General features: G+C 36.0%; 1 protein-coding gene across 4 annotated transcripts in view; it reads right to left on the reverse strand.

The window, feature by feature from the left end:
• The window catches only part of GLT1D1 (glycosyltransferase 1 domain containing 1), a 33,289-nt gene that overhangs the window by 8,203 nt on the left and 11,492 nt on the right, over positions 1 to 13,594 (reverse strand). For all 4 annotated transcript variants that reach the window (XR_014591310.1, XR_014591311.1, XM_083874115.1 and 1 more), the window contains exons 4-10: positions 12,855 to 12,906; positions 11,065 to 11,101; positions 10,458 to 10,514; positions 8,473 to 8,568; positions 6,493 to 6,542; positions 3,453 to 3,496; positions 2,306 to 2,426 (exon numbers count right to left, since the gene is read on the reverse strand). Coding sequence is in view for 2 of the 4 variants with exons in the window: in XM_083874115.1 (XP_083730241.1) it covers positions 2,306 to 2,426; positions 3,453 to 3,496; positions 6,493 to 6,542; positions 8,473 to 8,568; positions 10,458 to 10,514; positions 11,065 to 11,101; positions 12,855 to 12,906 (457 nt within the window). In the remaining 2 variants the exon portion in view is untranslated. The remainder of the gene's footprint in view (positions 1 to 2,305; positions 2,427 to 3,452; positions 3,497 to 6,492; positions 6,543 to 8,472; positions 8,569 to 10,457; positions 10,515 to 11,064; positions 11,102 to 12,854; positions 12,907 to 13,594) is intronic.

Genomic DNA, 13,594 nt, shown 5'->3' on the forward strand with positions numbered 1-13,594 from the left:
CTCTCTCTCAGCAGATGTCCCTTCCTGCTGCTGGAGAACACTTCACTGCCCTGGCCTGTGAGAGAGGGGTGTTCACAGTGTTTGATCAGCGTGTCCCAAACCCCACTGCACACACACACACACACACACACACAAACCCCAAACCCTCTGGGATTTACTCCAATTGTCCTGAGCCTGCAGAGTCTGTACCAGCCCAGGCACAGAGGCAGAGCTGCTCCTGGTTTCCTCTGCTCCTCTCTCCCACCCCTGACACTCTGGGGAAATAATTCAGGGGCATTTTTGGGAGCTGTTCTGTGAGCAGCCCTGGGGGAAATAAATCAGGGGGATTTTGGGGAGCAGCCCTGGGGGGGAATGTGGCACTGGTGAGGAGGAGGTGACAGAAACTGAAATCCCACTTGAGTCAGACACACTCCAGCCCAAGCCCAGCAGGTTTTCCTGGCCTGGCACTGAGTTTGGGAATGTCACAGTCAGTGATTGCTGTGCTGGAGGAGCTCCCTCCACCTCTGAGCAGGGACATTTTGGGATGGAAATTCCCTTTTTGCTCTCCCACCATCGTCTGCCCTTCCTAATTCTTTAAATGCTCAATTAATTCTCACTCACAAGGAACTTCCAGGTGTGTGGGAATGCTGAAAATGCAACTCATTAGAAACAGAAATAGGAATATCACAAATATTGTGATAAATTCCGTGATCTTCTGAGGTCATGATGAACCAACATTCAGCACCCAAAACAAATGCAATAATGAAAGGCATTTGCCCAAAGAACTTCCACTTCAAGTACACTTATTTTATTTTTTTTTTCTGAGAAAGGACTGGATCCTCAGCAGTGCCCTACCCTGACAGGTATGAAATAAAACTGGTTATTAATTTTCAATACTGATGGCAAAAGGATTAACTGAGCGTGTCATTCACTCATTAATCACTTCAGAATTAAAGAGCCCAACGCAGCTCTTAGATTGCTTTTTGAAAGGATGTAAAAATAAATGAAAGTCCATTCCAGCAACATTATAAGGAAGTGGGTGTTGAATCAAGCCCAGTGACAGCCCCAGTAAATCAGAATGATTTCTGCACCTCGGGTCTGTGTCATTCATTTAGCAGGATTGATAAAATTACATTCTGTCCTTTAAAAATAAATAGAGAAAGCAGAAAAACTTGCCAGTTCAAGGGAAGAAAACCTTAATTGCTAACACAAAAATAAATGTTTTCGTTTTGTCTTCACCAGCTTTGAAAGACGGGCATCAAATGTTGGCAGCCACTTGCTGTGCCAGGAGGTGATTTCAGAGTCAGGGTAACTCTGGGAGCTGACAGGGGGCACAACATGGATTTTTAGGCTCCAGGCAGTGCCTTGGGGCCTGTGGGAAAGCCAAGGACAGAACTCTGTCAGTCTGGCCTGGAAATCATATGGAGGAACCCAAAACAATCCCTATAAACAATCCCTGTAGATCTCCTCCTCCTCCTGACACCTGGTGTTTGTCCACCTCATTCACTGGCACAGATGTTCACACAAAGGTGGTGCCCTAAAGGACCAGCCCTATTCATTGTACCCAAACACTGGATAAAAGAATCTGTCTCTCAATAAACTTTGCTCTGAGCCCTCTGAAGAAATCAGAGTTCTGTGTGTCATTACATGAGCTGTCCTGAATTGCTCTGAGAAAGGAGAGTGTGCAGCCCTGGTTTGTGCCTGAGGTGTTTTGGTTTGCTGAAATTCCTTTCCCAGGGAATTTTCTGTCAACAGGAGAAATGTTTTTGTAGCTGTCCCTTTGTTCTTCATTCCTTTCCCCAGGAGGGACTTCTCCTTGCTGTCCCTCTGCTCTGACCAATGGGAGTGAAGAGGTTTGTCTTTGTGTCACCAATCCAATTGGTCTGTGTGAAATGGGATAAAAGGGAGACACAGCCCAGAAATAAAGGAGTCATTTTCAGCCTCCTGAATCTCACAGTCTGTGTCCTTGTGGTGTAAAACAGGGTCAAATAACTCCATTACATCACACCCAACAAAAAACCAGGAGCTCGGCAAGACCCTCCCTCATCTCGAGATAATGTTGGGTTTGATTGAAAAAAAAACAGTGTATAAAGGGAGACACATCCCAAAAATAAAAGAATAATTTTCAACCTTCTGAAACTCAGAGTCTGTGTCCTTGTGGTGTAAAACAGCATCAGAGAGTTGTTTGCCAAGATTGTTTTGAGAAGAAACTTTCCATGAGAAATATTTCCTTGGGGGGAAAGGTCAGCAGCTGCCAGCAGGGTAAGAATCTCTCAGACTCACAGACTGGGGTACAAGAGAGCCCCCCCAGGGGAGCAGGGGTTACCTCCAGGATGGCAGCAGACATGCCCTCGGAGCTGGAGGAGTTGACCAGGGCGAAGCAGGCTCTGACAGCCGCGTGCAGCTCCTCCTGGGGCAGCTCCTGCAGGACGTGCACCCCGGGGGCCCTGGGGGGCAAACACAGCACGGGGGTCACAGACGGTGCCAACATCCCCTTTATCTGCCCCATCACCACCATAAAGGATGAAAATTGGAGCCCTGTCGCCCTGATTTTTCAGCCTTCTGATGTTTTTTTATATTTTTACTGGAGTTTTCTCACGCTCGTAACAAAACCAAAGAGTGATGTTTGGTAAATAACACATTCCATCCAGGGGGAAGGACAAACTGATGGATTTCTGAGTTGACCACTGGGGTCAGAGGGGTGTTAGTCTCGTTCCCCGATTTCTGATCAAATTCCAAACCCTATTTAATCCCCAAATCAGAACAACATGAGAATCAGTGCTGAAACAACAGGTCCTGCTCACTGCTGGGATGGGCTTGTCCTTGGATATATTTACATATTATTATATATTATTATATATTATTACATATATAATATAATATAATATAATATAATATAATATAATATAATCTATATAAAATATATTGTATATAATACATATAATATACATATATTATATACTATATATTTTATAATATATATTATATATTATATAATATAGATCATCATATAATATATATAACTATAATATGTTATTTATTATAAATATTATAATATATTATATTGTATTATATATTATATTATCTATCATTATATAATATATAATTATAATATATATTATATATATACTATATTATATATAGTATATATTATAAACATTATAATATATATTATATTATATTATATATATTACATTATATATCATTATATAATATGTATAATTATAATATACAATATATATAATGTATATATAAATATATACATTATATATATTTTATATATAAATATATATTTATACATATATGTATATATAAATATGTTTTTATATATAAAGAGATAATACATATAAATATAATGTGTGTATATATATATCTAAAAATATATATTAAAATATATATCTACATTATGATTTAAAAAGGGGCAGGCAGCTGCTTTCACTCAGCAGACAGAAGGTTTAACATTCATTTCTCACCTTTTCACTTTCTCCTTGACTTCACTGGTGAAAAGTGGATCAACCTGGAAAGGAGCAACACAGGGGTCAGTGGGGCACTGAGCACTTCAGCACTGCAGCTCGTGTGTCAATAACCCAGAGAAATAAACAGAGTTTAGCACATCTTTGAACGAAAATAAAACAACGTTCTTCCACCCAGATACCCAAAAAAGCATCCTAAAAACAATGTTCTTCCACTCAGGCACCCAAAAAACATCTTGAAAACAACATTCTTCCACTCAGGCACTCAAAAACATCCCGAAAATAATGTTCTTCCACCCAGATACCCAAAATCATCCTAAAAACAATGTTATTCTACCCAGGCACCCAAAAAACCATCCTAAAAACAATGTTCCTCCACCCAGGTACCCAAAACCAGTGTTGTTCCATCCAGGAACCCAAAAAACCATCCCAAAACCAATATTCTTCCACCCAGGCACCCAAAAAACATCTTGAAAACAACATTCTTCCACCCAGGCACCCAAAAACATCTCAAAAACAATGTTCTTCCATCCAGGCACCCAAAAAACCATCCCAAATCCAATGTTACTCCACCTAGGCACCCAAAAAACCATCCTAAAATCAATGTTTTTCCACCCAGACACCCAAACCCATCCCAAACACACACTATTAAAATGCTGCCCTATAAATATTAACTCAGGCTGAATTAATGGCCCAGGAACGTCTCTGCAGTGCTGAGGTTACAGATTTTGTAGGGGAAAACAGGTCTCAGGACATTTAAAATCCTGTCAGAGCATCACCAGAGTGCCACGAGTGAAGAGTTTGAGGAATTTGCAAAGATATTCAGTATGGAGAGGGAGAAATTCTCAATTTTTCAGGTTTTTGAGGGTTTGGCTGCAGCACTGGGGAAGGAACCCCTTTTACTTCCCACATTTATCTGATGGAGAAATGTGCTGCACTGCCAACAATAATATTTAAATTAAAAAAAAAACCAAACAAACAAAATGAGCTTTGAGAAGTTACCTGGAACCTGAGTGCTTTAAACAAAACCTTAAAGTTTTGTGTCCTTAACTTTTCTTTTAAAATTTCATAAGCTCCTATTCTTGGCAGGTGGAGCTGCTGCAAAGGAGCTGCTGCTGCTCCAAATTTCATCCCAGGAATGAACAAAAGGAAAAGTGGAAGTGGAGACAAACGGTGGGAAATTTTTTTTTACATAACACAAATCTCAATCCTGCAACATTACCTCGATTGCACCATTTGAGATAATTGTGCCCAGGAAAATACAGGGGATAATATATAATTTTATGGCAGCAAAATATATCATCTCATGGAGGTAAAGCAGAAAATAGAGTGGGGCCTTTTGTTCTTTCTCTTTTTAATTAATATAATTTTACTGAATGGGCTTTTAACATCCATAATAAAAAAAATTACATGGCTTCATAAGTGGTGAAATGATTTTCTTAAGGTTTTTTTGTGGTTTGAGAAGCAACATGAATAAGAAGAGTAGAGTTAAATACCAGCAGAGCTGAGAGGTAATTTTATTTTATTTTATTTTTTTTTTTCCTTTAGTAATATTTTAGTTCCAGGAGAGAAAAATGCTCTAAAATGTTTTTTTAAGGAGGTTCAGCCTGTGCAGTGCCACGGGGTTATTTCTGGTCTGTAAAGACATTCGCTTATGAAAAGAGTGAAGCAAATTTAAAAAAATGTTTTTTAAAATCCTCACTGGAGGCAGGCAGTGCATCTTTGGATTGTAAAGCACAGCTTCATTACACCTGCTCCAGATCTGCCTTCCCACACCAGCTCACTCCCAAAGCTTTGTGTGCATTAGCCTGGAAAAAAATAAAAAAAACAACCCCAAAAAATAAAATTAAAATGTAAAAACACCTTTTAACAACAAAACATCCCAAAATTTGCAGGGAATAAAAGCGAATGAGAAAATAGAGGAATTGTCCTTATTTCCCTGCGGAGAGTCTGGTTGGGTTTTTTTTTTTTTTGTTTTTTTATGAACAAATTGCCTGCAAGTTTTCAGGCTCACACGGAAATGAACCAGAAATGAGATGATACAGAGGGAGAACATTTCCCAGATGAGACAGAGAAATTTTTAGTCCTCTCCAAGCACCAGGGAGAGTTTATTCCACACTCCACTGCTGCCTCCTCTGACCTTTTCCCACTGGCCAAACCAAAAAACTCCTTTTCCAGCCCTGGATCTACCTGGAGAACAAAGATTTCTTCCTCCAAATAAATTAGTTTTAGCATGAAATCACACAGGCAGCACAGAGAAGGATCAGGACAGAGGCACCAACTTGATTATTTATAAAAAATCAGTTTATCCCAAGCTTTAGTGCACTGAGATCATAAATGGAAAAGGAGCTGGGCTGGGTTTGTGAGCTCCAGCTCTGCCCTCCCTGCCAGGGTCAGACAGGACCTGGACAGAATTTTTTCTACTGAAAACTGTGAATTTTGCACAAACCCAGAGGTGGCATCAAAACCCAGGTGGGACCAGGACCCAAAAGATGTGAGAACAGGGATAAGGAGCAGCTGAAGCACCTTCACAGCATTAAAAATCCTCATTAGCAATGCCTGGGGAAAAAAAAAAATCCTCCTGAATCCTCCTGTTCTGCCTTTCAAAACATTGGGATGGGCTCATTTCTAAGTGATTGCTATTGCTCGTATTTTATGTGCCAAAGTTCATGTTTTAGCAGTTTGTGAGTGTCTGACAAGAGTAGCCAAGTGGTTTTTTGATGTTTTTTTAATCAGAACTCCTTTTTTTTTTTAATGGAAGGGAGCAGTGAGTGAGCAGCCCCTGAGTGTCTCCTCCTGGAAAAGGCTCAGAGCTGACAGGATTGACACTCCTGAACTTTGGAATTCTGGATTCACTCCCACAGCTGGGAACAGCCTCTGCCAGGGCTGGGGCTGGAGCTCCTTATCCCCTTAAACAAAAATCCTCTGACCTTGGTTCAGTCTGGAGTAGAGCTGTGGGATGCCCAGACGCAGCTAAATGGAAATATTTAAAAATAAAAATTACTGCAGCAGTAAAAAAAAAAACCAAAACAAAACTTACTGCAGGTCCAATGATGCCCAGATGGACACTGGGATCCTTTCTGTGCCAGTCTGAAAACAGAAGAGGAAAAACTGTTTTAGTAATAAAAATTCTTAATTTTTTAATCAGTATAAGTGATTAAAAATTAACTAATTGAAATTAATTGAAAAAATAGACAAATATAATTAATTAATTAATTGGAATTAATTGAAAAATTAGACAAATATTGTATTGCCACTTAAAAGGCTGAATGTGCACCAGATCCAGCCCTCACATTACTCCTCAGAAGTCAAATATTAGCACATCTAAAAGTGAGCATTTAGCCTTTCTGCTTCACGCAATCTCTCCTGACTGGAGGGTTATTTAACTAAGCTCAGATATTAATTTTGAATCACTCAGGAGAACAATGCTGTGTATAATGCAGCCACCTCTGGCCACTGAGCCAAAATAATTCAAATATTTCCCTGTGTAAAGGAACCTGTGGAAGTAGCAGCAGCCATTAAATCATTATTCATTAATGTGCACCAGGGAGATCTGCTGCTCTCTGAATCCCAAAATGCAACACTGCACTTCACCCCAAACTGCACTTTTTTACTCAACATCATCACAAGGTTGCAAAGGTCAGAAAAGTCAGTTCAGGATGTCTCAGCTTTTGTGGTTTTCTCTGCCTGAGATTCCAAAGTTGGTGGTTCTGGTGGGTTTGAGGGAGTGTTTTTCCCTCTCTGACCTCTGAAGGATTTAAATCTGAGTCTGTGCTCGGTGTGAGAATGATGTGGAGTCTCAAGGTCTTGGTTTTCTTGGTTTCTCACGTTGTTTACTAATTCTTATCTTACAATTCTCTGTGTCCCCCAAGGTGTTCACAGCAGCTCGGACACGAGGGGACTGCCCTGTGATGGGAGGTCACTCTGCCTTTATACAGATAATTATGTATTTATTAATTACCATTTCATACCAATGCCCAGTGCCTGGACTAGAAGGGTCATTTCTACTTTGCCCCAATCCCCTCAAACCACCTTGTGCCCACGTCACTGCAGACAATGGATGCCAAGGGAGAAGGAGAAGAACTCAGGGTTCCACCCTAAATCCTTCATCTCGTCCCCTTGTATCTACATTCTAAAAACCCAAAACTACAAAATCTTCTGCATGGTGATAACATACACCCCTGTCTGTCACACATTTGTGACTTGCAATTCCTCTCTGTGTTGGAAGTTTTTCTCATGGACTGAAATCAAAGCCTGTGTCCTCCTGGGCTCTGTGCCAGGGAAACCCCCCTGGGCAGACCCCAGACCCCCCTGGGCAGACCCCAAACCCCCTGCACAGACCCCAGACCCCCCTGCACAGACCCCAGACCCCCCTGCACAGACCCCAAACCCCCTGCACAGACCCCAGACCCCCTGCACAGACCCCAGACCCTCTTTATGGGGTCCCAGATCTCTCTACTGAGCTCTGTGACCTTCCAGGACACCCAAAGGGATGTCCTGGACTCTAACAAAATGAATTTCCAGCTCAAACCTTCCACAGACACAAACACACAAAATATTCATTTTTTTGTGACTCTGAGGAAACTTCAGCCCACTCTGAGCACTGAGGCAGAAAACAATGGGTGGGAAAATTACTTTGCAGCTTCAGTGGCATTAATTAGCAAACATGCAAATCAATGGAACAGCCACGGGGACGGCAAGATTTAAAAAAGAGAACAACAAAAAGAAGTTATTTTGAAGCAGATGATCTTTTCTTTTGTCTTCCATCAATATTGCATGTAACAGCAAAACAGTTTTCTCAGCAAGCAGAAGCATCAAATGTTGCTTTGATTTGTTATTCCCAGCAGGGTGGGGGAGACGTGGCACAGAAATAACGTGCGGAGCAGATCAATGGTTACACAAGAATTGCTTTTCTCCAATGTAAATACGTGCTGATGGATAAAACAGCTCAGGCCAAATAAAAGGACTAAAAGAATGCACTGAGTGACAAAAGAAAAATATTTAAATGGTCACTACTCACCTGAGAAAACTTCTACTAAATAAAGAGGGTCTTTGACTCTCCTCAGCCCACAGACCAAAAGGAACAGATGTAAAGTGCCCGTGTCTGTGGGAATGCCTGGAAGAAATAATTATTCATTAAAATAAATAATTTGGAAATAATTAAAAGTGAAAATTTATTATCATCATTATGATTGTCATTATTATATTATATAATTGGTATAGTATATTGCAATATATTATTATTATTATCATTACTATTATTATCATTAACATTGTTATATTGTATAAGTATTATATGATAATGTATTGTTATCATTAATTTATTATTATCATTATGATTGCCATTATTATTATATAATTATTATAGTATATTGCAATATGTTATCATTACTATTATTATCACTAACATTGTTATATTATATAATTATTATAATATATGATAATGTATTATTATCATTAATTTCTTATTATTATCATTATGATTGTTATCATTATATTATATAATTGTTATAGTATATTGCAATATATTATTATTATTATCATTACTATTATTATCATTAACATTGTTATAAAATTATTATAATATACGACTATGTATTATCATTAATTATTATTATCATTATGATTGCCATATTATTACTATTATTATTATTATTATTATTATTATTATTATTATTATTATTATTATTATTTCCAACCACCATTACCCTTTGCCAGGGCTTGACATCCCTTGGGGTCAAGAAATTTATCCTGATCTCCCATTTCCTCCTCCCCTGGCACAATTTGAGATAATTTCCCTCTGCCCCATTTTTTGTCAGAGAGAACAGAATTCTGACATTTTCCACCCGGGCCATCAAAAAAACCTGCATAGGAAAACACCAAAAAACCCCTAAATAATTTCTGAGGCTTCAGCAAGGACATTGTTTTTACTAAGGAAAGCAGGAATAAGTACAAATGTTATCTAAAGAGATTCTGGAAAAGTGGAGATTCATTTAACTCCAGCCCTGCAGGTGTTATCAGGAAAAATAAAAATAAATGTATTAGTGCAAATCTCTGATCTCACTGAAAGCTGCAGGCCTGGAAGTGAATGAGTCATGCCAACATTATCTTGCTGAGAGGTAAAAAAGAAGATTTAAAAATTAATTTTCCAACCCCTGATTTTGAGTTCACTGTTGTGCTCTACAGACCTTTAGAGAACAGCACATTATTTAGGTTTATTTGCCCATTTCTGGTTTATTTGTCCATTTCTGCTTTTGTTCAGAAACAAAATCCAAGCCACGATGAGACAGAGAGGGGAAATAACCTTATTTTCTTTTTCAGGTAATTCTTAACCACAGCAAGTCTTTTACTCTTCTTAAAAATATTTCATTTATCCACCTCCTGAGCACCTGAAAGCATTGAGTGCCTTCCTCAGAAAGGAAATCCACAGATTTAGTGCTGATTTTTTAGTCTTTAAGACAATGACTTTATTATTCTGAGGATAAATTTGTCCAGTTTGGGTTTGTGTCCCTTTCCTGGGGCAGAGGAACCAAATTTTGGCCTGAAAGCCACTTCAGACACAAAATTGATAATTAAGAGCCCAATTATTCCTTATTCCATCACTACACTTTAAGCCCCTGCAGATCTCAGACATTTATTGCTGTGCCATTTTATTTTATTTTATTTTATTTTATTTTATTTTATTTTATTTTATTTTATTTTATTTTATTTTATTTTACAGAGCGGTTTGTTCTTCACAAACCAAGGCAGTAACTTCACCCAAAGTGAAGAATTGCTGAGTTTTCTGATGTTTGTGAAGTTTGTGGAGTTAAATGAACCTCTAAATTTCCAGGGACAGGCCACTAAGCCACAAAAATTAGACTGCAAAATTCTCAATCAATTCTTCTTCTTCTCCTCCCCTGCTGATCATTATTTCTCACATCCCTGACATCTATTAAAATAACACAGAATATTAGAAATTTACAATATTAGAATAAACACAGAGGGAAAAAAAATGAGTTTTACCTGCATTTTGTAGAAATCTGTACCAGTCAAAGGTTTCGCTGGGTGTTGTCTTAATTCCTGTGTGAAAATAATAATAATAATAATAATAATAATAATAATAATAATAATAATAGTAAATAAAAGAGACTCCCATGTTTAGTGTGCCCTGGATAATAAAATTAGAAAATTAAATCCTCACACCTGAAATAGTGATTTGTGTTCCCTGGATCAATCACTGAGTTGGGAATTCACTTTGAAATATTTAAATTAATTTAAGAGGTTCAGGAAATAATTATTCAGCTCAAAACGTTAATAATTTAATAATTATTCAGCAGCAAAAAAAAAAACCCCAAAAACTTCTGCAGCTTTTGGAGAAATCTCAGTGTTATCTGACCTTTCCCAGCCCTGCAGGAAAATTCCTATAAAAGAATCAAATAAATGGAGAATTTTTGGCTGAGGGGCTGAAATGGAGCCTGGATTAATGTCAGGGGCAAAAAAATCCCAAATGCAGAATTGGAAAAATCCCAATTTCTGCAGAATGTGGCTGGGGCAAAGGGGGGAGATACACAAAATAAAGATTTTGGATGAAAGGAATTAAATGTCTAAATGAGGATTTCAAAGGTCTCACCTTGGCTTTGGATGTGAATTTTTTTCCTGGCATCTGGCTGGAAAGAGGAGGAGGAGAAAAATGATTTTCAGAGTTCAGCATAAAAATATCTGTTCAATTTAAAAAACAAAACCAAAAAAAAAAAAAAAAACCAAAAAACACCCCAAAAAAACCCCCAAAAAACCAAACCAACAAACAAACAAAAAAACCAAACCAAACCAAACCAAACCAAACCAAACCAAAACAAAACAAAACAAAAAATCAAACCAAAATAAAAAAGCAAAATAAATAAATAAATAAACAAACAAAACACAAAACAAAACCAAAAAAACCCACCAAAAAAACCCACCAAAAAACCCCAAAAAACCCAAACCAAACCAAACAAAAAAACCCCAACAAAAAACCCCATAAAACCACAAAAAACCCCCACACCACAATAAAGAGTAACAAACCACATCGGTGTGATTATTAAAAATCAAAATTAACTATTAAAATTAACTATTAAAAATCAAAATTAACCATCACATACATAAAGTAACACCAAAAGCAAACAATTTACATTTACATTTACAATGTAATTTACATTTATTATCTCCATTTACAGTATCAATGAATCTACTCTGCAATAAACACAATTACCAAGTCAGTACAAATATATATATTTTTGAATTTTTCTCTGTATCCTTTCTTAGGATCATTATCCTATTTTCCTGCAATAAAACAAATTTTTTCAGTTGTGTAGCTGAAAATCAGCTCTAGTTCCCAAAAAAATCTTGAAAATCCACTTTAGGTTTATCCATAATATAATTTATAAATGTATCAGTTTCGGAAAGTGCTGTCAAATATCTAAACTTGCCCAGACAGGAAAACTGGTGCCTGGGTAGTTATTGCAAATAAAAATTGCCAAATAAATTATTTTCAAATAGCTGCAGTAAAAGAGGTAATTACTGCACTTCCAAAATCACTCCTCAAGTGCTGTGCTGCTGCTTATTTAATTTACGTGATTAAAGAAGCAATTTCCTCTCTCAATATCTTCCTATAATTCCAACTGTGGATTTGTGGAATACTTTTTTCTTTTTTTAATGAAAAGAAAATCAATTCAGAAACAAATTTTTAAGCATGACCAGCCAGCTCAGAAAATAAAAGCTACAAAAGTGATTTTTTTTTTGTTTGTTTTAAATTGCAGAGATTTTGGTTTTCCCTGTTGCTCCTTTGAGGACTCAGTTACTAAAAATGAGCTGGGAGAAGAAATTGAAATAAAAGAGGTCCCAGATGGGAGGGAGGTGGATTCTGAGAAACAGAGGGAACAATGTCACCAAAATGACAGCAAAAAGCAGCAAATTCAATTATATATTGATATAATATAATATAATATAATATACAATATATAATGTAATATAATATATATAATACAATACATATATACATATATAATATAATATGATATGATATAATATAATATGATATGATATAATGTAATGTAATGTAATATAATATAATATAATATAATATAATATAATATAACATAATATAATACAATATGATACAATACAATACAATACATATATACTAATATAATGTGATGTAATATAATATAATATAATACAATATATAATGTAATGTAATATAATATAATATATATATACAATACAATACATATATACTAATATAATATAATACAATATATTACAATACAATATAGTACAATACAATACAATATAATATAATACAATATAATATAATACAATATAATATAATATAATATAATATAATATAATATAATATAAATTATATATAATATTCCAACATACCCACTCTGCTGCTGCCAGCTCCTTCATCTCCACAGTGAAAGCCACTGCAAACCTGGACAGAAGGACAAAAATAGTTGAGATCATCTGATTTAAGTGTTTAAACAGGGAAAAAAAATAAAAAAAAATACTTCAGAAAAAAACTCTTTATAAGAACTGAGATCAGAGGCTTTACCAGCCTGATCCAAGATGGAAAAGAAAGATTTTCCTACATGTTCCAGCAGGAATTTGTGGTTTTATATATATATACTAGATAATATATTTTATATACATATATTATATTATATATATTGCATATTCTATATAATACAATATATTATAATATATACTATTAAATAATCGATAATATACAATATTATATATATATAATTTAATATAATTTCTTAATGGTTCTTAAGTGGAATCTCAGTTTCTGCAGTGAAGGGTTTTCCATTTAGATATAAATAATGATGCCCAGATCTCCCAGCTGTGGAGAGAAAAAAAAGAAATAATATGTATATTTTATAATATACAATATGTTATACATTATCTATAATAGATATACTAGATAATATATATAATATAATATATTAAATTATATATATTGTATATTCTATATAATATATTATAATACATATCATTAAATAATCTAAGTGAGCCAAAAACAGCTCACTGTTAGAAAAATGGGGAAAAATTAAGAATCCTGGCCCCAAATCCTGCAATGAGGAAAAGGTTTCCTCCCCCAGCCTGACCAAACACTGCTG

The sequence above is a fragment of the Zosterops lateralis genome (assembly GCF_965231275.1).
Source record: "Zosterops lateralis genome assembly, chromosome: 17".
Classification (NCBI taxonomy): Eukaryota; Metazoa; Chordata; class Aves; order Passeriformes; family Zosteropidae; genus Zosterops; species Zosterops lateralis.